The sequence below is a fragment of the Pseudophryne corroboree genome, chromosome 12, assembly GCF_028390025.1.
Source record: "Pseudophryne corroboree isolate aPseCor3 chromosome 12, aPseCor3.hap2, whole genome shotgun sequence".
NCBI lineage: Eukaryota > Metazoa > Chordata > Amphibia > Anura > Myobatrachidae > Pseudophryne > Pseudophryne corroboree.
The window spans coordinates 74,912,027-74,939,996 of record NC_086455.1 but is presented as its reverse complement, the minus strand read 5'-3'; the positions used below and the strand labels follow the sequence as shown (position 1 = coordinate 74,939,996).

Sequence of the window (27,970 nt, the reverse complement as noted above, 5' to 3'; positions counted from 1 at the left end):
TTATTAGCATGGAGCTCACCTTCTACCCACACATGGTTATTAGCATGGACCTCACCTTCTACCAACACATGGTTATTAGCATGGACCTCACATTCTACCAACACATGGTTATCAGCATGGAGCTCACCTTCTACCAACACATGGTTATCAGCATGGAGCTCACCTTCTACCCACACATGGTTATCAGCATGGGACTCTGCTTCTACCAACACATGGTTATTAGCATTTTGTTTCCCACTGTGTAACTTCAGTTCCTGGGATTGTGCTACATCAGTTGGCGCATGTGATGAATGAACGTACACAAAAGACAACTTGCACATAGTAGGTTATGCAGTTTCACATTGCTGCCAATATAATGCACAAAACAATATAATTCCGTGTAATAACATTGTCAGAGAAACAAGCCTGGCAGTGTGCTAAATTCTGACTAATGTGCAATTTGGGAGAATTCAGAGTTGTGGTATTAAGTGAGCCAATTTATAGCCGTAGTCCATCAAGTGATCAAAGTACAAATGTTGTAGAAAGTTATCATGGGTAATGCAAATGAAATGTAAACCTTCCTAGATACTGCAAGAAGAAGGCGCCGGAGGCTGTGAGAGTACTGTTACCCGAGGAGATATCTGCATGTGTGAGTAGATTTGTTACATTTATCAACATTCATTACAGTTATGGGTCCCTGTTTTCATGCTATATACAGTATGTTGGAGATGTTTGAGATATTCTAGGAATAATTTGCTTTACATAATAATAAAAAAAATGATTTTTTTTTTTTTTTAATTGTTGGCTGAATACTGTATTTTGAGATTGTGTGTCCCTGAAGAGAGGGGATAGGGTAGCTCTGGTAGATGGTAGGATCCCGGGAATATGGGGAAGGAAACTTGGTAAAGTGGAGAGCCCTTCTTGGTGATACATTTTTAGGCATTTTCTAAAAATACCTGGAAAGGCCACCGTTGTTTTGCTGTCTTTTTAGGTTACAACCAGAATCCTTTATTTATAATGTAGGCAGTTAATCTTTTTGTTGCTTTTTCTCCCCCCCCCCACATTTATACGTTTTCTATTATGCTGCGAGCAACTCAGTCTTTGCTTGTTTATCTAGATCCAATACAATATGGACAGTGTACTAAAGCTGCTGGGGGAATACCCGCTGACTGGATTACCCTTGGGCAGGTTTAACGGCTGCCTGTTACACAGTTGGGGAGGATTTGCGGCTGCCGGTAATACAGTTGGGCAGGTGGGGAGGTTTAGCGGTTGCCTGTTACACAATTGGGGAGTTTTAGCAGCTACCTGCAGTACACTTGGGGAGGTTTAGCGGCTGCCTGTAACACAGTTTGGAAGGTTTTGCGGCTGTCTGCTGTAAACTTGGGGAGGTTTAGCGGCTCCCTGTTACACAGTTTGGGAGGTTTAGCGGCTGCCTGCCGTACACTTGGGAAGGTTTAGCGGCTGCCTGCAGAACACTAAGGGGAACATTTACTAAGGAGTGATAAGAGCGGAGAAGCGAGCCAGTGAAGAAGCTGCCCATGGCAACCAATCGGCACTTTAGTAACATCTATAATTTGCATACTATTAAATTATACAGAGCTGCTGATTGGTTGATGGGGCAACTTCTCCACTGGCTCACTTCTCAGCTCTTATCACTGCTTAGTAAATGCCTCCCTTAGGGAGGTTTAGCCGCTGCTTGTTACACAGTTAGGGAGGTTTAGCGGCTGACTGTAATACAGTTGGGTAAGTTTTGCTTGGGTATGGCTATCTAAATCAACCTGGAAAAGGTTGACAGTGTCTAGGTTGACAGGCACACGATCGACACACGAAAAAAGTCGAAATTACAAAAAGGACAACACAAGGTCAACACAGGAACAGGTCGATATTTGATAAGTATTTATTTTTTTGTGTCCTTTACTACGTAAAGTGACTGGGAACCATAATCAGTGCTCCGCTTTCCCTCGCATGGCTTGCTCTGCATGCTTCGGGCAAGGTTACTATTCCCAATCGTAGTCAACGTAGATCGTAAAGTATGAAAAAGTAAAAAAAATATGAAGGTTTTTTTCGTTCAATAAAAGTCATGTCGACCTGTTCCTGTGTCGATAATTCACATGTCGACATAATGCCTGTCGACCATTAGTGGTCGACCTATTGACTGCCGACCATCGCCATGACGACCTAGCATCCAGATACTGTTTTGTTTTAGGGTAACGCTGAACAGCATACTCTGCGGTAGCTATTGGTAAATTTTAATTGTGAGATTTGCTGGTGCTTTAGCCTAAAGCAGGGTGCTGGAGTCACTGGAGCTTACTTCTCTTCTGCCACGAGTGTCATGGCAAGGCAAAGAAACTATTTTGACCAGGGAGAGTTGTGACTAGAGGGGAGAAAACATCTGGCTCTGACCATAGAACTACTTCCCCTATCATGTTGGGCCATGGTGCAGGCCTCCACTCTTGGATCCTGCACTGTCGCACATGCCGGACTGACTGCTGCAATCCCTGTCTGCACCTGTTAGACGGAGAGACCGGAATTGCTATTTGCAAATCTATTTATCAGTTGTGGGATATGAATTGAATATACAGATGTGAGTGAGCATTTACAAGAAGAAATGCATTTTTCATTTTTTTACTTAACACCAGGTCCTGAGTAGCGCTGAAGATATTGCAGTGTCCCTGGCAACAGAGAAGGCCAGCACGTGGTTAAACACCAACATTTCAGGTAGCTTGGTGACTCTATAGAAGCATCAGAAATGCAGTATAAACAGAACTCTAATATTATTCCATCTATCGCAGCATTAATCAGGAGAGAAGTGACGTCGACTTTCACTCGTATGGTGAAGTCACAGGCCGTCATGTCATCGGTGAACTGCGAGGAGGTGAAGAAAGGGTGTAGGGACGGTTGTGAGCACAAAGTGACGCTCCCCTCCAGGCTTATTACAGAAATAAAGGTAGGTGTGTGTGGTGAGTAGCCACGTAAAGGCGTCACTAAGTGACATTCCACCAAAGGCTTGAAGTAGCACCAGTGATCTTATGTATCTCTGAGTTATGTGAGGAGGTGAGGAATGAAGGTTCAGGTACTATAACCTCTATGCTATTACTATGGGCAAAATACCCCAAACACCAGTAAATTATACATTTATTGTACAGCATTTCAGACCTGCAGTGGAGGCTTGGCTGATTTCATTCCTCCTAGGCAGAGCAAACCTGTACCATAATGCAGTATAAGAATGACTAGCGTTACATGCTATAATTGCCTTACTTCCTAAACATAGAAACTTAGCTTTTTGATATTCCCATAAATGGTAAGAGGCAGTGCATGGATTTATTAACTGTCCTCCCTCTCTCCTTAATGGGGCTGAGGGACTATTCATGTAGCCTCATTTCTGTATACCCATGGTGTGTATCAGCCTGGTGCTGTTATGTGTAAATGTTTTCAGATGTTTGACACATACTGTATGCCCTCACGAGCAGGGCCCTCAACCCTCATGGGCTTATCCTTCTCTTACTTAAACCATCCTCAACGGCACCTAATCCCACAGTTTTCTGCCACTCTGATACTTATGTTAGTGTTATTTACCCTGTGCTTGTCCTATATTGTCTTCAGCTGTAAGTCACTATTGTCCTGTTTTGATTTTTCATTTATGTACTCTGTAATTGGGCGCTGCAGATCCCTTGTGGCGCGACACAAATAAAGGATAATAATACACAAAAGGCCACTCATCAAAGTGGAGTTTCCAGCCCTGCTTTTTACTATCAGAGTTTCTCCTATTGAGGTGAGAGCAGGAGTGTAAATAAATAAATTAAATACATGGTGCCCCATTCCTGAAATACATTACCAGCATGTTACGCCTGGCCTGGTTCCACCTAAGATAAGTGGGCAGCTATTGTAGGTTCCCCATTGGTAGACTGGGTAACTGCAGTGTGGACTTAGTGATGACCCAGTGCATACGCTGGAGCCGACTAGTAGCCCTGCATATAAAAGTGCTGGGGTGCCCTTGAGATGTTTGTACCTAGGTAAATGGGATTAAAAAAAAGGTGTGGCAACATTAAAATTTATGGCGATGTTGGCTTATTCTCACCTTAAGGCCTATCGTGACTGGACCTGATGAAAGTGATAAAGGTGGCCTTGAAAACGTATATTTCATTACATCAGAAATTGTACATGTGATTTTCTGGAGATCCTAAGTGTAAAGTCTACACCCTGATCTATTCCAGTGGCCTCTCCTGGCTTGTTACAGGAAGTTGGTAGGACTTTACACTTAGGACTGCGCCTTGGCTGTCACAACCGCAGCACGCCGCACACCCCTAACGCTGCCTGAAGGTCACATTGGTGGTGAGTAAAAACCGGGGGCCCTGCTAGGGGGGTCCCCCGGTTCAAAGTGCAGCTGACCACAGCGTGGCGTACGGCACCCTCCCTGGGTAGTCCCGCTAGGATCCCCCGTGTGTAAACTGGCACAAAACTGCTTGACTAGCACTTGTGTGATGTTTTAAGATGTTTGAAGACTTTGCCAGTATGAATAATATGTACAGCTCCGGCGCCATTGGAGGGGGCGGAGCTTTCTCAGAGCGGAACTTGGGGAGTTTTGGCACCTTCCTCTGCTTACAGCAGCCATCTACAGCACACACACACAGCGCTTCCTGCCTCACAGACACGCTGTAAAACTGGTACAGAGTGTAGCAAAGGGTGAGAGCCGCTTGTGTACACTATCCTGAGCCTATTTAGAACGCCATTTGTTAGTGTTTACTGTGTTTTACAGAGATGACAGTCTCACTTGGGCTGTGCAGCTCAGGGTGTGCTGGTATTATCCCTCTCTCTGTGTCTCCTCTCACATACAGTAGGGCAGGCTTGCATTATTACTGTCTGTGTGTATGTTTTTGTACTTACTGTGAAATATGGGTAAGCACAAGCTGTGCAGTGTTTGTACCACCAGATTCTCTCCATTATCTAATGACTCTGTTTCCTGTGAGCAATGCAGTCAATCTTCCCAAATTAGTGAAGAGGCTGGGGGAGAGGGTCCAGAGCCCCACTGGTTACGGTCTCTTCAGACTATGATGTCAGATATGTCATCCCAGCCCACTGCTAATGTGCAGAAAACTCAGCTACTGCAACAAGCTGTTGAAGATTTAGCTGCTAGTGCTGATGCACAGTCCTCCCTCTCTCATGCAGGTCCCCAGAAGCGTAGTTTACCTGCGCTGCTATCTGATACAGATGATGATATACAAGATGATGGGGAAGACCTGGATCCCGTTAGTGGGGATTCCGATTCTACTCATGGTATTGAACCCCTAATTTTGGCTATAAGGGATGTTTTAAAGCTCCCTCTAGAGGACACTGCGTCACAGCTGTCGTTTTCTTTGTACAAAACAAGTCCAATGTCACTTTCCCTGATTCTCCAGAGTTAGATGACTTATTCAAACAGGCCTGGAAAAATCCAGAAAAAAATTCCAAGTGTCCAAAAAAAATTTGCGCACTTTCCCATTTGCTCCTGTAAGCAGAAAATTTTGGGAGGAACCCCCTGGGGTGGATGTCTCAGTCTCTCGCCTGTCTAAGAAAGCGGTGCTGCCTGCCCCGTGCTCCTTTACCATGAAGGATCCTGGGGATCGGAAAATAGACTACCCTAAAGTCTACTCTGCAGCCGGCCTCTCACAAAGACCGGTCATTGCGGGTTGCTGGATGACCCATGCTATTCATTCTTGGGCCATTCAAATTCAGGGGGATCTCTCGGGGGTTATGCCCTTAGTTACTATGGTAACCGTACTGAAGCACATTCGGGATACTATGCGTGTCCTCTGTGATTACCTCAAGGAGATGGGAACATTAATGCTCGGACGTCTGCCATGGCAGTGTCCGCACGCAGGGCCTTGTGGTTGCGTCAGTGGATTGTGGACGCAGAATCCAAACATATTGTGGAATTTCTCCCCTTTTCTGGGGAATGGCATTGTGGTGTTGAATTGGATACCTGGATTTCCAAAGTTACACCTGGGAAATCCACGTTTCTCCCCTCTGGGGCCCCGCCAGTGAGACGCTCCTATCCGGGGCAGTCTGTCCAGTCCTTTCGGTCTCACAGATTTCGATCGAAGGCCAGAGGTGCCTCCAATGCGACTAGAGGCACCAAAGGTAAGTCCAGAAAACCTGCAAGCACCAGTTCTCAGGAACAGTCCACAGATTCTACTTCCACGAAGGCCTCAGCACGACGGTGGGAGCTCGAATGCGTCACTTCAGCAGCGTCTGGGAGACTTCCTGCTGGGATGCAAGGGTCAGAGAGCTTGTTTCTCAGGGCTACAAGCTGGAGTTCGACAGTACTACACCCACATCCCCCCCCCCCCCAACAATTTTTCAAATCAAGCTTACCATCTTTGGAGGATATGCAAGTTACGTTACAACAGGCTATCTGGAAGTTGGTCCAGTCCCACGTCATTGTTCCAGTACCACTACCGCAATGCGACAAGGAGTTTTACTCAAACCTGTTTGTGGTGCCGTAACTGGACGGTTCGGTCAGACCCATTCTGAATCTGAAATCCTTGAATCCTTATTTGAGGGTGTTCAAGTTCAAAATGGAATCCCTGCGAGCAGTGATTGCTGGCCTGGAAGAACAGGAATTTCTGGTCTTCTTGGATATCAAGGACGCCTATCTCCATATTCCGATTTGGCCCCCTCATCAGACGTACCTGCGGTTTGCTCTGCTGGAGATCACTTCCAAGGCACTGACCTTCGGCCTGTCAACAGCCCCGAGGGTATTCACGAAGGTGATGGCAGAGATGATGCTTCAACTCCAGGTCCAGGGGATCAATGTGGTCCCTTATCTGGACGATCTTTTGTTGCTCCATATTGACCGCACCATCTGTCTTCCGTCCGACCATGGGTGGTTCCTCAACTTACAGAAGTCCCACCTGGAGCCAACTCAGAGGCTCCTGTTCCTGGGGATGTTGCTGGATACTGTGGCCCAGAAGGTATTTCTACCGGAGGACAAGGCGAAAACACTTAAGGAGATGGTCTGCATGGTGCTCCGACCTACTCGAGTGTCTGTACATCTCTGCATAAGATTGTTGAGAAAGATGGTTGCCTCATACGAGACAATCCAGTATGGGAAGTTCCATGCCAGAATGTGTCACTTGGATCTCCTGAGCAAGTGGTCCGGATCGCATCTCCAAATGCACCGGATGATTCAGTTGTCGCCTCAGGCCAGGATTTCCCTCCTGTGGTGGCTACAGTCCTCCCATCTCCTGAAGGGCAGGAGTTTCAGCATTCAGGATTGAACCCTCCTCACGACGGATGCGAGTCTGAGAGTATGGCGAGCTGTCACCCAAGGGGAGCAGTTTCAGGGCAGGTGGACAGGCCACGAAAGCCTCCTTCCAATCAACTTTCTGGAACTTCGGGCGATCTACAATGCTCTAATTCAAGCCTCTACTCAGGGATCACATGACCCAGGTACAGTCGGACAACGCCACGGTGGTGGCATGTATCAATCGACAAGGAGGGACAAAAAGCAGAGCCTGCATGTGAGAGGTGTCAAAGATACTCCTCTGGGCGGAAAGAAATTCGAGAGCCATGTCAGCAATCTTCATTCTGGTTTCATACCTGTTTCTGATGATTCCAAGGATGCTAAAGCGAATCAGGAATCAAAGAGTCCAGGCAATTCTTATTGCCCCGGATTGGCCTTGGAGGGCGTGTTACGCAGATCTTCTGGACATGTCCGTCGAAGACCCTTGACCTCTGCCAATGAGAAAAGATCTTCTTCAACAAGGATCGTTTGTCTACCCGGACTTACGGCAACTTCGTTTGATGGCATGGAGGTTGAGCGGAACATCCTAGCTCACAAGGGCCTTTCCAAGATGGTTATTGCAACCATGGTTCAGGCCAGGAAACCTGTGATGTCAAAACACTATCATCATATCTGGAGGAGATATGTCTCTTGGTGTGAGGAATGCACGTATCAGCCTGCAGAGTTTAACTTGGGACTTTTCCTACGTTTCCTGCAGGCTGTGTGGGTAAGGGCTTACGTCTGGGTTCCATTTAGGTCCAGAATTCAGCTCTCTCCATCTTCTTTTAGAAGAAATTGGCACTGTTGCTAGAAGTTCAGACCTTCTTGCAAGGGGTACTCCACATACAGCCTCCCTTTGTGCCTCCTACGGTACCCTGGGATTTGGATGTTGTGTTGAAACTTTTGCAGTCCTCCTGGTTTGAACCTCTGATGATGGTAGAAGATAAGTACTTCACAAGGAAGACGGTGATGTTGTTGGCCCTGGCTTCTGCTTGACGTGTTTCAGAATTGGGGGCCTTATCGTGTAAAAGTCCCTCCTTGGTCTTTTATGAGGACAGAGCAGAGCTCCGGACTAGACATCAGTTCCTGCTGAAGGTTGTCTCCGCGTTTCACCTGAATCAACCTATTGTAATTCCGTCCAGTTCTGACGCTTCTGCTCTTCTGGAGGCATTGGATGCTGTGCGTGCCTTGAAGATCTATGTCAAGTGCACAGCTCGGGTTAGAAAAACGGATTCCTTGTTCGTGCTTTATGATGCGCAGAAAAAGGGTTGCTCTGCTTCAAAGGCTTACTATCCAACAGGCCTATGTGTCTGCAGCCTTACCTGTTCCTAAGTCTCTGAAAGCCCACTCTACTAGATCAGTGGGCTCTTCCTGGGCGGCTGCCCGTGGTGTCTCGGCCTTGTAACTATGCCGAGCTGCTACCTGGTCGGGGAAGAACACCTTTGTGTAGTTCTACAAGTTTGATACCCTGGCCAAAGAGGATACCCAGTTTGGGCAGGCGGTGCTGCAGCAGCCTCCGTGCGTTCTCGCCCGTTCTGGAAGCTTTTGGACGTCCCCATCGTACTAGTTTCCGCCAATATCCCTTATGGGTGCGAGAGAAAAATAAGAATTTACTTACCGATAATTCTATTTCTCATAGTCCGTAGTGGATGCTGGGGACTCCGTCAGGACCATGGGGAATAGCGGCTCTGCAGGAGACAGGGCACAAAAAGTAAGCTTTTAGGATCACATGGTGTGTACTGGCTCCTCCCCCCATGACCCTCCTCCAAGCCTCAGTTAGGTACTGTGCCCGGACGAGCGTACACAATAAGGAAGGATCTTGAATCCCGGGTAAGACTCATACCAGCCACACCAATCACACCGTACAACTTGTGATTTGAACCCAGTTAACAGTATGATAACAACGAAGAAGCCTCTGAAAAGATGGCTCACAACAATAATAACCCGATTTTTGTAACAATAACTATGTACAAGTATTGCAGACAATCCGCACTTGGGATGGGCGCCCAGCATCCACTACGGACTATGAGAAATAGAATTATCGGTAAGTAAATTCTTATTTTCTCTAACGTCCTAGTGGATGCTGGGGACTCCGTCAGGACCATGGGGATTATACCAAAGCTCCCAAACGGGCTGGAGAGTGCGGCTGACTCTGCAGCACCGAATGAGAGAACTCCAGGTCCTCCTTAGCCAGAGTATCAAATTTGTAAAATTTTACAAACGTGTTCTCCCCTGACCACGTAGCTGCTCGGCAAAGTTGTAATGCCGAGACCCCTCGGGCAGCCGCCCAAGATGAGCCCACCTTCCTTGTGGAGTGGGCATTTACAGATTTAGGCTGTGGCAGGCCTGCCACAGAATGTGCAAGTTGGATTGTGCTACAGATCCAACGAGCAATCGTCTGCTTAGACGCAGGAGCACCCATCTTGTTGGGTGCATACAGGATAAACAGCGAGTCAGATTTTCTGACTCCAGCCGTCCTTGAAATATATATTTTCAATGCTCTGACAACGTCCAGCAACTTGGAGTCCTCCAAGTCGCTAGTAGCCGCAGGCACCACAATAGGCTGGTTCAAGTGAAAAGCCGAAACCACCTTAGGCAGAAACTGAGGACGCGTCCGCAGTTCTGCCCTGTCCGAATGGAAAATCAGATATGGGCTTTTGTACGATAAAGCCGCCAACTCTGATACTCTCCTGGCTGAAGCCAGGGCCAGTAGCATGGTTACTTTCCATGTAAGATACTTCAAATCTACCGATTTGAGCGGCTCAAACCAATGGGATTTGAGAAAATACAAAACTACGTTGAGATCCCACGGTGCCACTGGAGGCACAATCGGGGGCTGTATATGTAGTACACCTTTGACAAAGGTTTGTACTTCAGGCACTGAAGCCAATTCTTTCTGGAAGAAAATCGATAAGGCCGAAATTTGAACCTTAATAGACCCCAATTTGAGGCCCATAGACAATCCTGCCTGCAGGAAATGTAGGAATCGACCCAATTGAAATTCCTCCGTTGGGGCCTTCTTGGCCTCACACCACGCAACATATTTTCTCCAAATGCGGTGATAATGTTGTGCGGTCACTTCCTTCCTGGCTTTAATCAAGGTAGGAATAACTTCCTCTGGAATGCCCTTTTCTTTTAGAATCCGGCGTTCAACCGCCATGCCGTCAAACGCAGTCGCGGTAAGTCTTGGAACATACAAGGTCCCTGCTGAAGCAGATCCCTTCTTAACGGTAGAGGCCACGGCTCTTCCGTGAGCATCTCTTGAAGTTCCGGGTACCAAGTTCTTCTCGGCCAATCCGGAGCCACGAGTATTGTTCTTACTCCCCGTAGCCGTATAATTCTCAGTACCTTTGGTATGAGAGGCAGAGGAGGAAACACATACACGGACTGGTACACCCACGGTGTTACCAGAGCGTCCACAGCTATTGCCTGAGGGTCTCTTGACCTGGCGCAATATCTGTCCAGTTTCTTGTTGAGGCGGGACGCCATCATGTCCACCTTTGGTTTTTCCCAACGGTTCACAATCATGTGGAAGACTTCTGGATGAAGTCCCCACTCTCCCGGGTGGAGGTCGTGTCTGCTGAGGAAGTCTGCTTCCCAGTTGTCCACTCCCGGAATGAACACTGCTGACAGTGCTATGACATGATTTTCCGCCCAGCGAAGAATCCTTGCAGCTTCTGTCATTGCTCTTCTGCTTCTCGTGCCGCCCTGTCTGTTTACGTGGGCGACTGCCGTGATGTTGTCCGACTGGATCAACACCGGCTGACCCTGAAGCAGCGGTTTTGCCAGGCTTAGAGCATTGTAAATCGCTCTTAGCTCCAGTATATTTATGTGAAGAGACGTCTCCAGGTTCGACCACACGCCCTGGAAGTTTCTTCCCTGTGTGACTGCTCCCCAGCCTCGTAGGCTGGCATCCGTAGTCACCAGGACCCAGTCCTGTATGCCGAATCTGCGGCCCTCTAACAGATGGGCACTCTGCAACCACCACAGAAGAGACACCCTTGTTCTTGGTGACAGTGTTATCCGCTGATGCATGTGCAGATGCGATCCGGACCATTTGTCCAGCAGATCCCACTGAAATATTCGTGCGTGGAATCTGCCGAATGGAATTGCTTCGTAAGAAGCCACCATCTTTCCCAGGACTCTTGTGCATTGATGTACTGACACATTTCCTGGTTTTAGGAGGTTCCTGACAAGTTCGGATAACTCCCTTGCTTTCTCCTCCGGGAGAAACACCTTTTTCTGAACAGTGTCCAGAATCATTCCCAGGAACAGCAGACGTGTCGTCGGGGTCAATTGAGATTTTGGAAGATTCAGAATCCACCCGTGTTGTTGAAGCACTACTTGGGTTAGTGCTACTCCGACTTCCAGCTGTTCTCTGGACCTTGCCCTTATCAGGAGATCGTCCAAGTAAGGGATAATTAATACGCCTTTTCTTCGTAGAAGAACCATCATTTCGGCCATTACCTTGGTAAAGACCCGAGGTGCCGTGGACAAACCAAACGGCAGCGTTTGAAACTGATAATGACAGTTTTGTATCACGAACCTGAGATACCCTTGGTGTGAAGGGTAAATTGGGACATGCAGATAAGCATCTTTTATGTCCAGGGACACCATGAAGTCCCCTTCTTCCAGATTCGCTATCACTGCTCTGAGTGACTCCATCTTGAACTTGAATTTCTGTATGTACAGGTTCAAGGATTTCAGATTTAGAATAGGTCTTACCGAACCGTCCGGCTTCGGTACCACAAATAGTGTGGAATAATACCCCTTTCCCTGTTGTAGGAGGGGGTACCTTGACTATCACCTGCTGAGAATACAGCTTGTGAATGGCTTCCAATACCGTCGCACTTTCTGAGGGAGACGTTGGTAAAGCAGACTTTAGGAACCGGCGAGGGGGAGACTTTTCGAATTCCAACTTGTAACCCTGAGATACTACCTGCAGGATCCAAGGGTCCACCTGTGAGCGCGCCCACTGTGTGCTGAAAATCTTTAGTCGACCCCCCACCGCCCCTGAGTCCGCTTGCACAGCCCCAGCGTCATGCTGAGGGCTTTGTAGAAGCCGGGGAGGGCTTCTGTTCGTGGGAAGTAGTTGCTTGCTGCACCCTCTTACCCCTTCCTTTGCCTCTGGGCAAATATGACTGTCCTTTTGCCCGCTTGTTCTTATAGGAACGAAAGGACTGCGGCTGAAAAGACGGTGTCTTTTTCTGTTGGGAGGTGACCTGAGGTAAAAAAGTGGATTTTCCGGCTGTTGCCGTGGCCACCAGATCCGATAGACCGACCCCAAATAATTCCTCTCCTTTATACGGCAATACTTCCATATGCCACTGACCACTGTCGCGTCCATAAACTTCTTCTGGCAGATATGGACATCGCACTTACTCTCGATGCCAGAGTGCAAATATCCCTCTGAGCATCTCGCATATAAAGAAAAGCATCCTTTAATTGCTCTATAGTCAAAATACTGTCCCTATCCAGGGTATCAATATTTTCAGTCAGGGAATCCGACCACACCACCCCAGCACTGCACATCCAGGCTGAGGCTATTGCTGGTCGCAGTATAACACCAGTATGTGTGTATATACTCTTCAGGGTAGTTTCCAGCCTCCTATCAGCTGGATCCTTGAGGGCGGCCGTATCAGGAGACGGTAACGCCACTTGTTTTGATAAGCGTGTGAGCGCCTTATCCACCCTAGGGGGTGTTTCCCAGCGCGCCCTAACCTCTGGTGGGAAAGGGTATAATGCCAATAACTTCTTTGAAATTAGCAGTTTTCTATCGGGGTTAACCCACGCTTCATCACACACGTCATTCAATTCCTCTGATTCTGGAAAAGCTACAGGTAGTTTTTTCACACCCCACATAATACCCCCCTTTGAGGTACCTGCAGTATCAGAGATATGCAAAGCCTCCTTCATTGCCGTGATCATATAACGTGTGGCCCTATTGGAAAATACATTTCTTTCTTCACCGTCGACACTAGATTCATCTGTGTCGGTACCTGTGTCGACTGACTGAGGTAAGGGACGTTTTACAGCCCCTGACGGTGCCTGAGACGCCTGGACAGGTACTAACTGGTTTTCCGGCCGTCTCATGTCGTCAACTGACTTTTGCAGCGTGCTAACATTATCACGTAATTCCATAATTAAAGCCATCCATTCCGGTGTCGACTCCCTAGGGGGTGACATCACCATTACCGGCAATTGCTCCGCCTCCACACCAACATCGTCCTCATACATGTCGACTTACACGTACCGACACACAGCAGACACACAGGGAATGCTCTTATCGAAGACAGGACCCCACTAGCCCTTTGGGGAGACAGAGGGAGAGTTTGCCAGCACACACCAAAGCGCTATAAAAATGTATATAAACAACCCTAAAAGGTGTTGTTTCTGTTATATGCGCTTAATATATAAAAATATCGCCAAAATATGCCCCCCTTCTCTGTTTTACCCTGTTTCTGTAGTGCAGTGCAGGGGAGAGTCCTGGGAGCCTTCCTCACAGCGGAGCTGAGCAGGAAAATGGCGCTGTGTGCTGAGGAGAATAGGCCCCGCCCCCTAAAACGGCGGGCTCTTCTCCCGGAGTTTGCGATATATGGCAGGGGTTAAATACATCCATATAGCCTCAAGGGCTATATGTGATGTATTTTAGCCATAGAAAAAGGTATTATACATTGCTGCCCAGGGCGCCCCCCCCAGCGCCCTGCACCCTCAGTGACCGCTGGTGTGAAGTGTGCCGACAACAATGGCGCACAGCTGCAGTGCTGTGCGCTACCTTATGAAGACTGAAAGTCTTCTGCCGCCTGTTTCCGGACCTCTGGACCTCTTCAACTTCGGCATCTGCAAGGGGGGTCGGCGGCACGGCTCCGGGACCGGACTCCATGGCTGGGCCTGTGTTCGATCCCTCTGGAGCTAATGGTGTCCAGTAGCCTAAGAAGCAAATCCATCCTGCACGCAGGTGAGTTCACTTCTCTCCCCTAAGTCCCTCGTAGCAGTGAGCCTGTTGCCAGCAGGACTCACTGAAAATAAGAAACCTAAAAAACTTTTTCTAAGCAGCTCTTTATGAGAGCCACCTAGATTGCACCCTGCTCGGACGGGCACAAAAACCTAACTGAGGCTTGGAGGAGGGTCATGGGGGGAGGAGCCAGTACACACCATGTGATCCTAAAAGCTTACTTTTTGTGCCCTGTCTCCTGCGGAGCCGCTATTCCCCATGGTCCTGACGGAGTCCCCAGCATCCACTAGGACGTTAGAGAAATAGGGTTTTAATACCTACCGGTAAATCCTTCTCTCGTGGTCCATAAGGGATATTGGGCGCCCGCCTCAGTGTGTGGAATTTTCTGTAGGTTCATGTTCTATAGTTACCTGTTCAGCTGTTGTTGTGTGTTAGCGGTGTGCTGGTGTGTAAATCTCACCACCCTTTCTGTTATCATGTTCCTTCTCTCATATATGTCTTTTCTCATTTGGGCACATTTTTACCTATAAATGCCTGTAGGAGGGGAGGAGCCAGCACACCCAGTTGAAGAAATGTAAAGTGCACTAGTTCCTTTGGACCCTGTCTATACCCCATCGTACTAGTTTCACCCAACATCCCTTATAGACTACGAGAAAAGGATTTACCAATAGGTATTAAAATCCTGTTTTTGTTCCTAGAGCCCCAAACTCTTTCACTGTTTGGTCATTTTGAGCTAAAAATCTATAGGAGTGATGGGAAGCAGCTGTGCATTGGTTTCATTAATCAGGGGCGAATGAGGGCCTCCCCAACCAATGTGGCTTTTTAAAGAGAATTAAACCTCTTTTACCCCTGGTTTGCTGTTTATGCTGTGTAGGAAAGCTCTGTTGGAGTTCTACCAAGGTCCATCAGACACAGAGCTCATCATGGCTACTTCCAATGTACTATCTGGTATCTAGAGCAGTGATTTTCAACCTTTTTTTATTCACGGCACACCAAACAATATTTTAAAATTCCCAAGGCACACCATCAGTTCCCCACAGAAAAAAACAAAAACACATTGGCCCTCACAGTAAAAAAAAAATCCACACATACATTGGCCTACACAGTTGCTCCCCACATAAATCATGTTGCTCCCTACATAAATCCTATTGCTTCTCACATAAATCAATCACATTGCTCACCACATAAATCATGTTGCTCACACAAATCAATCACATTTCTCCCCACATAAATCCTATTGCTCCCCACATTAATTATTCACATTGTTCCCACCATAAAATCATATAAATCCTTATAATCCCCACATAAATCCTATTAAAATCCTATTGTTCCCCACAGGAGAAATAAAATAACAAATATTAGCCCCTACTGGTCAGCTGTCCTCCTCCCTGTCCCTCAGTGGCAGGGGTTGTTCATAGTGGAGTCCTGCGAATACTGAGCAGCAGGCGGGCATGCAGGTGTGGATGTGGGTGGGCAAGGAAAGCTGTGTATGCAGGTGTGAACTGGAAGATGTGTATGCAGGCAAGTGGGCTGGCTGGGTGGGAGATGTGGTGGCCAGGACCTATGATATCACACCACCGCGTCTTCAAGGCATAGGTCATGGCCGGAGCATGACTGATCCTCTAAGAAGAGCCCGGGCCAACAGTTCACTCTGAAGGTGCAGGAAGCTACTCTGGCTCCGCGGCACACCTTGCAACTGGTCGCGGCACACTAGTGTGCCATGGCACACTGGTTGAAAAAGCCTGATCTAGAGTGACAAATGAGATCACCATAACTCATGACCGTCTTCATCGGAAGTATGATATAAAATCTAACAGATAAGGACTTACATGCCTTCCCTCAATTATTAAGTATTTACAAATTCTAACTTTAAGCTTTGTCCTTTATGTATAGCATATTGACGTTTTCTGTTATTTACTCATCCTGTTCTATGTCTGTAATCACATGAAGATACAGTACTCTGAAGGTTGCAATGTAATGTAGGATAGAGATGGGACTCATTTGTGGTTATGTGCTGTTGTCCATATCATAGTGTTGTGTTTTATATGTCTTCTCTCTTGTAGGACATCCTGTCTATTGCAGTAGGGCCACGTGAGGAAGAGGAGGGAGTGGGGATTATGCAACTCAAAAGTTTTCTAGAGCGTCTCTCTGAAACCCTAAATTGCAGGAAGGTAAGTAGTATATTGGTGACACTGTGCATGTCTTGCAGAGCAGATAGGGCCCATTAGTGACTTGGCTATGCAATTCCAGCACAAGGGTTCCAGCCCAAAGACTGTGAAAAGAAAATCCTAAAATTACTATTAAATGTTTTCTTATTAGCACGTTGCATTTAAAACTTAGGGCAGTATTCAATTGAAGTTGGAACAGGGCGGAAGGCCAGCACTATATTCAATTTAAGTGTCGGTTTTCCGTCCTGTCGGAAATTTCGACAAGTCGAAAAACACATGAGTGAGCGGAATCTCTGCTCATCCACGTGTTTTTTGACAGCGACGCTGTCAAAAATGGTCCGTTTTTCGCTCATTCAGTTTTGCCCATAAGAAAGGGTGGAAATTAAAGGTGGAAAGGGAGGGGGAAACGGGCAGAATAGGCTGCAGTCGGATCCTCTCCGTCAAAGAGGATCTGACTGCTATTGATTATAGCCCATAATTTGAGACCGCCGTTTTGGCATCTAACATGTGTTTTCCATTTTTCTAGTATATCACTCCTTCGGCAGAACATCACCTTGCAAAGTGTACGGTGGAGCTTGCTTCTCTTTTGGGTAAGACTGATGTAGTATCTGGACATTGCATTTCTATATGAATCTCTTGTACAAGGACTTGCTGTAAACTGACTGTTGTTGCTCCAATCCTGCAGTGTCTGATCATGTACCATTGCTGGATGGGGCTAGTGCAGAGGCAGACACTGTACATGAGGAACAGATCAGGAAGCCGGAGGAAGTAAGACGCTTCCTGACAGCGCTGCTTGCAGTTTGGGAGAAAGACTTCAGGGTACCCGTCCCTGTACAGTTAATGTTTAGTCACAAGAATATCGCTTATATTATGAATGTTCGGGCACATGAGGTAAGATGGGATTAGGGCGATATATTCTTAGCAAGTGGTTTAAGGATGGGTGGGGTGCATACAGCTGTTTGTTTAAAGTGTTTCAGGGGGAGATTTATCAAAGCTTGGAGAAAGATAAAGGGGGTATCACATCTACTATCAGTTACTCTGACATGCAGGGGGGACGCCCAGCACAGGGCTAGTCTGCCCCACATGTCACGCCCTAAACCTCCCCCACAAGGGTGCAATAGCATTGCACGGCGGCGATGCTTTTGTTGCACCCACTGAGTAGCTCTCCCTGCCAGCACAGCTCTTACGCCCTGGCAGGCAGCTACCTGCCGCTCCTGGGTCGCATCGGCTACGTGTGATGTCATGCGGCCTGCCCCCGCATCGGTCCAGCACGCCTGCGTTGTCTGGATCGCGCCCTGTTAATGGCATTGGCACGCACCCTCCCGCCCCGCGACCGCCTCTGCTTGTCTATCAGGCAGAGGCAATCACAGCCCTGAGATGCTATTAGCATCTCACTGGGCTCCCGGCATGCGCACACCGCAAAGGGCTTCGGACTGCGATTGCTTCCGCTGCAGCGATCCAGTCTGAATTAGACACACAGTACCAATCAATCCGCTTCTCTATTTTTGCAAGATATGTTTGAAAAATGACAGGAACAGATTGGTTGGTAATGACAGTCATCAGGGTTGCATCACCTGTTAAACCAATCAATTTTTCATACTTTATTTATGAAGTTATTTATATAGTGTGCATACATTTCGCAGACTTTCACACAGGGCATTTAGTCAATCACATCAGTCCCTGCCCCAGTGGAGCTCTTAGTTGTTATTCCCTCAGAAATGGACTCTCACACGCTACGGTTTATTTTTTGGCAGTATGTTATTGGCATCTGGGGGGAACCCACGCAAAGATGAGAAAAACATACAAACTCTACACATAGGGACCTGGTCAGAATCAAACCTAAGACTTCAGTTCATTGAGGCAGTAATGCTGTAATACTAACCAACATGACAGTCGTGTTTATAGGCATCACTATAAGGTGTGTTGAACCTTTTTTAATCCTAGTTTTGCTCATTTCCTGTGAAGCGCAGGGGATAAAACAGCCAAGCAGCAAGCCATGGATTGTTAATTTACATAAAATAATAAGCAGGACCCCCCCAACCGCACAAAGTAATGCGGGATTCCTATCAAGCTAGTTCTTAAAAATGTTAGTTTCAAATATACCACAATATGAAATGAAAGAACTTTTGTACCCCTTAGTAGGGGAATATGGGACTCATAGGCTGATTTCCTAGTGCCCCATGCAAGGATGGATTGTGGTAGCATGTTTGTTGATGTTTTTTTGTGTTACAGTGGGACCTTTTCATGTTCATGCTACGACGACTGGTGGAAATAGGTCTTACACGGCAGGAGGACATTGAGGAACACATGTGCCGTTTCCAAGAGTATAAGTGGACATCGGTAAGTATTTATTTTTGGGTATTGTGCGAGGACAAAAAATAAATACAAGTGTCTCATATGTTTAGTGCTTTGAAAATGTAGTAAGTTGGTTAGTTTTGAATGAAATCTGGTCTTCTCCGGTTATTTTATGAGTGGTGGGAAGTAATGATCAGTGTGACGTTAGTTTGTTTTTCACGTGTTTTGGCAGAGACCACATATTGCTATAAAATAGTCTGCATTCTAGAAAGTAGCACAGCATACTGTACATGAAAACATTATTTTTATTCCCCTTTTCCTTTTCTATTATAACTGATATATATTTTTTATTCTGTAATCTAGAACCATCAATTAATTATAGATATATGGAGAGTTTGGAGTATAGTGGTGAATGTGTGTGGGTACTTAAAATAAGAAAGTTTGTTCGTAGCTCCTCCCTGTCTATAACTCGGTCATGTAAGGATCCAACTTAAGTTAAAGTGTGTCTGAGTGGGGGGGCTTTATTCTCGCTGCCAATTCAGCATTTTTTCAGATGTTATCTTAGGCTGCCGTTGGCTACAGAACCAAGGGTTTGCTTCCATTAGGTGAGCAAACCTCGCTGGTATAGAGACCAATACAGGTAGGGCTTACTGTTGTCTGTAAGACACTACTAGGAACTAGGGTGGCTCCAGGGGAGAGCCGTGTCCTCCATCCTAATGCATGTTCTCCCTGGTGGGCGCTCTCTCTCTGTCCAGGTGCCCAACACAAGTAGCAGCCATTGTAGGAACTGCAACATGCCCTTCTGTCTGCATTGAGGTACCAGGACTGGTGGTGGTTCCCTCAGATTTTGCAGGTCACTTTTTTTTTAAATTTATTTTATTATTTTTACTATTTTCTGCTCTGTCTTGTCTGAGAATGGCGCTAAGGCTGGAGTGTCACTTCGTTCAAAGTAACTACCTGCCCAACTGCCACTATGTGGTCTCTGGAAGAATTAGGCGCTTCTGCTATATACACAGCCTGCCAGTCTGGGGATCAGGAGTCACCTGTGCCAGATTTACTGCCTCCGAGGTGGGAAGGCCAACCTTGGAGGGCCAGGTCCAAAGCTGTCTGCATTGCTTACCTTGTTCTGGTGGTGTCTAGCTACAGAGATGTGTGTAGGAAAATCCCCTTCCCACAGTGACTCTGGGTGTGCTTCCAGGTCAGTCTCTAGTTCCCCGTGTTGTGTTGGTCAGTATACTTTGGGTTCTGTGACCGCTGCTCTTTAGCGCCTGGCTTGGGGTAAATGTGTTGCTGTGTCGGTGCAGCAGGAGTTTATTCTGCCTTCTTTCAAAAATCTGTGCTTGTTCCGGGTGGTTGACCGAAGTGTCTGCTGGTACTCTAGCCATGGGATGAGTCTGTATCAGACTCTTCTGCCCTAGTGGGTGGCAAATCGGTTTCTGATTCCAACTTGGAAGTTTCCTCACTCTTTGAGGTTCAGGCATTATGTTGACAGTGTGATAGTCTCCATTTGGGCATTATGACACGAGTTGCACATCCTGGTATCAATTTCAGAGGCTTCAGATGTTTCTAGGTCAGTGGTTCCCAAACTTTTTCGAATAATGGCACCCTAGAGTATTAGAATTTCTCCTACGTCCTAGAGGATGCTGGGGACTCCGAAAGGACCATGGGGTATAGACGGGCTCCGCAGGAGACATGGGCACCTTAAGACTTTAAATGGGTGTGAACTGGCTCCTCCCTCTATGCCCCTCCTCCAGACCTCAGTTAGATCCTGTGCCCAGAGGATACTGGTCACACACAGGGGGCTCTCCTGAGTTTCTCTGGAAATATACTTTTGTTAGGTTTTTTATGTTCAGGGAGCACTGCTGGCAACAGGCTCCCTGTATCGTGGGACTGAGGGGAGAGAAGCAGACCTACTTCTGTGAGTTACAAGGCTCTGCTTCTAAAGGTGGGTACACACTATTAGATATATCTGCAGATCAATTGATCTGCAGATATATCTATGTACGGATCGGGCAGTGTGCTGTGCATACACACAGCCCGATCCGTCGGGGGACTGACGTCATGAACTGGGCGGGCGGGCGCGAGCGCCCGCCCAGTTCACCTGTCAATCACCGCCGGCCGCCGCAGCATGTGTACGGGCGGTCGGACGACCGCCCCGTACACACACAGCGACGGGCCAATATATTGTTAGATATATTGGCTGTCGGCTGTGCTGCGCGGCCGACGCGATACGTCTGTGAACGACGGAGTTCACAGACGTATCGCCCGTACACACTGGCCGACAGTCCCGCGATGTATCGGCCGTTCAAGAGAACGGCCGATACATCGACCAGTGTGTACGGGCCTTTAGGCTACTGGACACCATTAGCTCCAGAGGGTCTGATCGCTTGGGTCGCCTTGCAGCTCACTCCCGGAGCCGCGCCGCCGTCCCCCTCACAGAGCCAGAAGTCAGAAGACGGGTGAATATTAGAAGCAACGAAGACTTCGTGAAGGCGGCAGAAGACTTCAGTCTTCCTGAGGTACTGTGCAGCGGCCGCGCTGCGCGCCATTGCTCCCACACGCACAAGGCACTGCAAGGGGGGGGGGGCGCCCTGGGCAGCAAATATTACCTCATATAAGGGGCTGGCATGTATGTAAGGTGCGGTGGCACCATTCCAGGGACCCCCGCCAGCATAAAAAATCGGGATGGAAGCGCACCATGTAGGGGGCGGGGCTTCGTCCTCCAGCTCTAACCAGCGCCATTTTCTCTCCACAGCTTGCTGCAGAGACGCTGCTCCTGGCCCTTCACTGCACACAAGTAACTGGGTGCTTGAAAAACGAGGGTGGGGGGGCACAAATTTGGTGTTGGTTAATATTGTTATAATATATAACGGCGCTTACAGGTTTCTGACCGGTGGGGCGCTGGGTGTGAGCTTGCAAACTCTTTCTCTGTCCCTCTGAAAGGCCTTGCTGTGGGTCTGTCCCCTGTAGCCCAGTGTGTTGGGTGGTGTCGGTACGTGTGTGTCGACATGTCTGAGGCTGAATGCTCTTCCCAGGAGGAGGCGCGTGTGGGGGCTGAACAGAATGAAAAAGTGACTCCGTCTGCACCGCCGACTGCTGATTGGGTGGAGATGTGGAGCGTTTTGAATAAAAGTGTGGCTTTGTTACATACGAGGCTCAGAACCAGGCATGGAGGCATTCCATGGGTGAGGTAGTCCCACTCACTCGGGCACCCTCGGGGTCCCAAAAACGTTCATTTACCCAGATATCAGACTCGGATACCGACACGGACTCTGACTCCAGTGTCGACTTTGATAATGCGAAGCTACATCCTAAGGTGGCTAAGAGTATTCAATACATGATTGTGGCAATAAAAGACGTGTTACATATCACAGAGGACCCCGCTGTCCCTGAGACAAGGGTCTGCATGTTTAAGGGGAAGAAGCAGGAGGTAACGTTTCCTTCCTCGCATGAAATGAATGCTCTTTTTGAAAGGGCCTGGGAAACCCCGGATAAACGGTGGCAGATTCCCAGGAGAATTGCTATGGCATACCCGTTTCCTTCCCAGGATAGGGTTAGGTGGGAGTCGACCCCCACAGTGGACAAAGCTCTAGCGCGCTTGTCCAAGAAGGTGGCGTTGCCGTCACCTGAGATGGCGGCCCTTAAGGATCCGGCTGATCGTAGGCAGGATACTACCTTCAAGTTTATTTATGTCACGACAGGTACGCTGCTCAGGCCGGCTGTGGCGTCGGCATGGATGAGTAACGCTATTGAAAAGTGGGCGGATACCTTGTCATCTGAAATAGACACTGTGGATAGGGATAGCATACTGTTGACACTGGGTCATATCAAGGACGCTGCGGTCTATCTCAAGGAAGCTGCGAGGGATATTGGCCTCTTGGGATCGAGGGCCAATGCCATGGCAGTCTTGGCTAGGAGGGCATTGTGGACTCATCAATGGAATGGTGATGCGGAGTCTAAAAAGGCTATGGAGGCTCTGCCCTATAAGGGGGGAGTTTTATTTGGTGAAGGCCTCGCGGACCTGGTTTCTACTGCTACCGCGGGTAAGTCCTCGTTTCTGCCTTTTGTTCCTCCGCAGCAAAAGAAGACGCCTCAATACCAGATGCAGTCCTTTCGGTCACAGAAGTTCCGGAAAGGACGTGGGTCATCCTTCCTTTCCAGAGGTAAGGGAAAGGGAAAGAGATCACCGGCCGTGGCAGGGTCTCAGGAGCAGAAGTCCTCCCCGGCTTCTGCCAAGTCCACCGCATGACGCTGGGGCTCCTCTGCGGGAGTCCGCACCGGTGGGGGCGCGTCTTCAGCTTTTCAGTCAGGTCTGGGTTCACTCGGGCCTGGACCCTTGGGTGCTAGAAATTGTGACCCAAGGATACAAACTGGAGTTTCAAGACGTGCCTCCACGCCGATTTTTCAAATCGGCCTTACCAGCTTCCCTTCCAGAAAGGGAGGTAGTGAGTGCGGCAATACAGAAGCTGTGTCAGCAGCTGGTCATTGTCGAGGTGCCCCCGTCACAATGGGGAGAAGGGGTTTATTCAAGCCTGTTTGTGGTCCCGAAGCTGGATGGCTCAGTCAGACCGATTCTGAATTTAAAGTCCCTCAATCTGTATTTGAAAAGTTTCAAATTCAAGATGGAATCTCTGCGTGCAGTGATCTCCAGTCTAGAGGGAGGGGATTTTAGGGTATCAGTCGACATAAAGGATGCTTACCTACATGACCCCATATATCCTCCTCATCAGGCGTACCTAAGGTTCGCTGTTCAGGATTGTCACTACCAAAGTCGCAGTTAATTCCGACAACACGGCTGTCGTTCTTGGGCATGGTTCTGGACACGGATCTACAGAGAGTTTTTCTCTCGGGGGGAAAAAGCTCTGGAAATCCAGTCCATGGTCAAGGACCTTCTGAAACTGGCAAGAGTGTTGATTCATCAGTGCACTCGAGTGCTGGGGAAGATGGTAGCGGCCTACGAGGCGATTCCGTTAGGCAGATTTCATGCCAGAACGTTTGTAGTGGGACCTGTTGGACAAATGGTCCGGGTCCCATCTACACATGCACCGGAGAATATGCCTGTCCCCCAAGGCCAGGATTTCTCTACTGTGGTGGCTCCAAAGTTCTCACCTACTGGAGGGTCGCCGGTTCGGGATCCAGGATTGGGTCCTGGTAATCACGGATGCGAGTCTCCGGGGTTGGGGAGCAGTCACTCAAGGGGAGAATTTCCAGGGAAAATGGTCAGGCCAGGAAGCTTGTCTGCACATAAACATCCTGGAATTAAGGGCCATTTACAACGCCCTTCTGCAAGCAGAACATCTCCTTCGCGGCCTACCCGTCCTGATTCAGTCGGACAACATAACAGCTGCGACGCACGTAAACCGCCAGGGCAGAACAAGGAGCAGAGCAGCAATGGCAGAGGCTACAAAGATTCTTCGATGGGCGGAAAGACATGTAAGCGCTCTGTCAGCGGTCTATATACCAGGCGTGGACAACTGGGAGGCAGACTTCCTCAGCAGACGCGATCTCCATCCAGGAGAGTGGGGTCTTCATCAAGAGGTCTTTGGAGAAGTGACAAGTCGTTGGGGACTTCCTCATGTAGACATGATGGCGTCTCGCCTCAACAATAAGCTTCAGGCATATTGTTCCAGGTCGAGGGACCCTCAGGCACTTGCAGTGGACGCGCTAGTGACGCCGTGGGTGTTTCAGTCGGTCTATGTGTTCCCTCCATTTCCGCTCATTCCAGAGGTGTTAAAAATCATAAGAACAGGAGTTCGGACGATACTCGTTGTTCCAGACTGGCCAAGGAGGGTCTGGTATCCGTATCTCTTCCTCTGAGAGAGGATCTGTTACGGCAAGGGCCATGCGTGTTCCAAGACTTACCGCGGCTGCGTTTGACGGCATGGCGGTTGAGCGCCAAATTCTAGCTCGAAAAGGTATTCCCAGAGAAGTCATTCCGACTTTACTGAAGGCTAGAAAGGAGGTAACGGTGAAGCATTACCACCGTATTTGGAGAAAATATGTGTCTTGGTGTGAATCCAAGAAGGCGCCTACGGAAGAATATCAGCTGGGTCGTTTTTTCAATTTTTTGCAATCAGGCGTGGATGCGGGCCTAAAGTTAGGCTCCATTAAAGTGCAGATTTCGGCCTTATCTATTTTCTTTCAAAGGGAATTGGCCTCGCTTCCAGAAGTACAGACTTTCGTGAAGGGGGTGCTGCACATACAGCCTCCATTTGTGCCTCCGGTGGCACCATGGGACCTTAATGTGGTGTTACAGTTCCTAGCGTCACATTGGTTTGAACCGTTACAAACGGTTGAGTTGAAGTTTCTCACTTGGAAGGTGGTCATGCTATTGGCCTTGGCGTCCGCAAGGCGAGTGTCAGAGTTGGCGGCTTTGTCTCACAAAAGCCCTAACTTGGTCTTCCATGTTGATAGAGCAGAATTGAGAACTCGTCAACAATTTCTGCCAAAGGTGGTTTCTGCGTTTCACATGAACCAACCTATTGTGGTACCTGTGGCTACGGAAGCTTTGGTGGATTCTAAGTCTCTCGATGTGGTCAGAGCTTGAAAATTTATGTGGCCAGAACGGCTCGTATTAGGGAATCAGAGGCGCTGTTTGTCCTATATGCTTCCAACAAGGTTGGGGCTCCTGCTTCTAAGCAGACTATTGCACGCTGGATCTGTAATACGATTCGGCTTGCCCATTCTACAGCTGGATTGCCGTTACCGAATTAGGTGAAGGCCCATTCCACTAGGAAGGTGGGCTCGTCTTGGGCGGCTGCCCGGGGTGTCTCGGCATTATAGCTTTGCCGAGCAGCTACTTGGTCGGGGTCAAACACGTTTGCAAAATTCTACAAGTTTGATACCCTGGCTGATGAGGACCTCATGTTTGCTCAATCGGTGCTGCAGAGTCATCCGCACTCTCCCGCCCGGTCTGGAGCTTTGGTATAAACCCCATGGTCCTTTCGGAGTCCCCAGCATCCTCCAGGACGTAGGATAAAATAGGATTTTAATACCTACCGGTAAATCCTTTTCTCTAAGTCCGTAGAGGATGCTGGGCGCCCGTCCCAGTGCGGACTCTATCTGCAGTACTTGTTAATGGTTATTGCTTATGTTACACAAAGGTTGTCAGCCTGCTGCTGATTGTTTTGATTCACGCTGTTAACTGGTTGTAGTTACAGGCCATGTTGTACGGTGTGCGTGGTGTGAGCTGGTATGTATTTCACCCTTAGTTTTACAAAATCCTTTTCCTCGAAATGTCCGTCTCCTCTGGGCACAGTTCCTATAACTGAGGTCTGGAGGAGGGGCATAGAGGGAGGAGCCAGTTCACACCCATTTAAAGTCTTATGGTGCCCATGTCTCCTGCGGAGCCCGTCTATACCCCATGGTCCTTTCGGAGTCCCCAGCATCCTCTATTGACTTAGAGAAAAGGATTTACCGGTAGGTATTAAAATCCTATTTTTTTTTCACGGCATCCCTAGGCCAAAAGTTTCTAATTGATAAGTGTAGAAAAGAAAAAAATTACGTAAATTGTGTTTATATGTCATACTTAGGCTCTGTTAAGTGGACAAGATTTGTTTCTGTTTGTCTGTATATTTTATAATTGGCAGCCACCAGCACTGGTTTTGGCTATCAATTGGACGATAAATAATTTAAATTTGTCCTGAACCACCAATCCAAGGCACCCCTGCAAGTGTCCCAAGGCACCCAGTTTGAGAACCATTATTCTATGTAGAATCATAAGGAGAAGCATCTGATTTCTTCCGTTCCTTGTTGCATCTTCTGGATCTAGTTGGACAGGCATGGGTGTGGCCAGACTTTAAGTACCAAAGCCCATGCAGATTTTTGTCCTATTATGCTCCTCATAGTGAAGATACAGTATAGTGGAAATTGCCTCTAATTGTTGATGCCTCCAGTTTCAGGTTGTCCAGTTCAGTCACCATTCCCATACCTAGTGCAGCAACGCTTGGGCCTTGCATAGATCAGAGAGCAGAGGGCCTCCTTAAGTCTATTTTAACCGCTTGCCTGGCATGGTTGCATCAGTGTGTGAGCACACCAGCAAGTGCTTAATCTGACCTGCTCGCACAGGAAACGTTTAACATACATGTTATGCACCTAATTCACTCAGGGTCTCTCTCTCTCTCTCTCTCTATATATATATATATTAGTGCTACACAGTATATACTATTTTGTATTTTTTTACTGTGTATTTCAGTCACCTCATACCGCTTAAATCCTGTTTGTGCCCTGTATTTACTGTCACATAAAACGGGGTTATTTGCAGGTATTGTGTTTATCTAGCTATATTGTTCTGTTACGCTCTAAGGCTACATTCTCTATATTGTCTGCCACACAGGGTGGGAAATCTGCGGCCGCTTTTGCATCCTGCAGTGCTGTCACCGCAGATTTACCGCTGGGGGAAGTGTTAGCTGCTGGTTAAGGCACTGGGTGCCATACATCTCCCAGTCCACCTGTGGCCAATCAGGACCCACCTTGGGCAGTGGTTTCAAGTATACTTACTATGCTTGTAACACGTCTTACGCCCCCTGTGGGACCACCTGTGCCATTGCAGCCACATTTTGTCCCTGTAGTTAATCCGCCCTGGGCGGACACTCGTGTCTAACCAACGATTGGTTTAATTGTTATAACTGGGTAGACAAAGTCTACCCCACGCCCATCTGGTTCCAAGGGGTCATCTAAGCGGGCCATTCTTCCTCCCAATCCACTAATATTTTGGATAATTCTTCAGATGAGGATGGGGAATATACTGATCCGTCAGACACTTGCTTCTGATGAGGAACCTATAACCTAGGTTGATGTTCCTGACCTAGTGGAGGCTATCAAGCTGATTCTCCAAATTGATGATGAGTTCGAGCCTACTGCTATGAAACCTGATAAGTTCAAACGTCAGAAGGTTGCTAAAGTAGTCCTACCACATTCTGACCTTTTAATTGCCATACATCAGGAATCCTGGTCGTCTCCAGGAAAGAAGTTTTCCCTGTCTAAAAAGATGCTAGCTCGTTATCCTATCCCTGCGGAGTTGAGTAACAAGTGGGAAACTCCACCGCCGTTGGACTCTCATGTCGCCCGTCTCATGGTGCCTGTCACTGCTGTCACCTCACTGAAGGAACCGACGGATAAGCGTGTGGGGGGTTTCCTGAAGTCTATTTCTCTGACGTCCTAGTGGATGCTGGGAACTCCGTAAGGACCATGGGGAATAGCGGGCTCCGAAGGAGGCTGGGCACTCTAGAAAGATCTTAGACTACCTGGTGTGCACTGGCCCCTCCCACTATGACCCTCCTCCAAGCCTCAGTTAGATTTCGTGCCCGGCCG

At 48.1% G+C, this 27,970-nt stretch overlaps 1 protein-coding gene across 2 annotated transcripts in view; it reads left to right on the top strand.

The window, feature by feature from the left end:
* Positions 1-27,970, top strand: part of CDAN1 (codanin 1) — a 390,144-nt gene that overhangs the window by 344,639 nt on the left and 17,535 nt on the right. Inside the window, exons 21-27 of one of the 2 annotated variants that reach the window (XM_063947654.1) lie at positions 565-628; positions 2,619-2,697; positions 2,772-2,926; positions 16,259-16,366; positions 16,890-16,953; positions 17,049-17,182; positions 18,596-18,703. In XM_063947654.1, the coding sequence (XP_063803724.1) occupies positions 565-628; positions 2,619-2,697; positions 2,772-2,926; positions 16,259-16,366; positions 16,890-16,953; positions 17,049-17,182; positions 18,596-18,703 (712 nt within the window). Of the gene's footprint in view, positions 1-564; positions 629-2,618; positions 2,698-2,771; positions 2,927-16,258; positions 16,367-16,889; positions 16,954-17,048; positions 17,255-18,595; positions 18,704-27,970 lie in introns of both variants that reach the window. The other variant, XM_063947653.1, reaches the window with a different exon arrangement.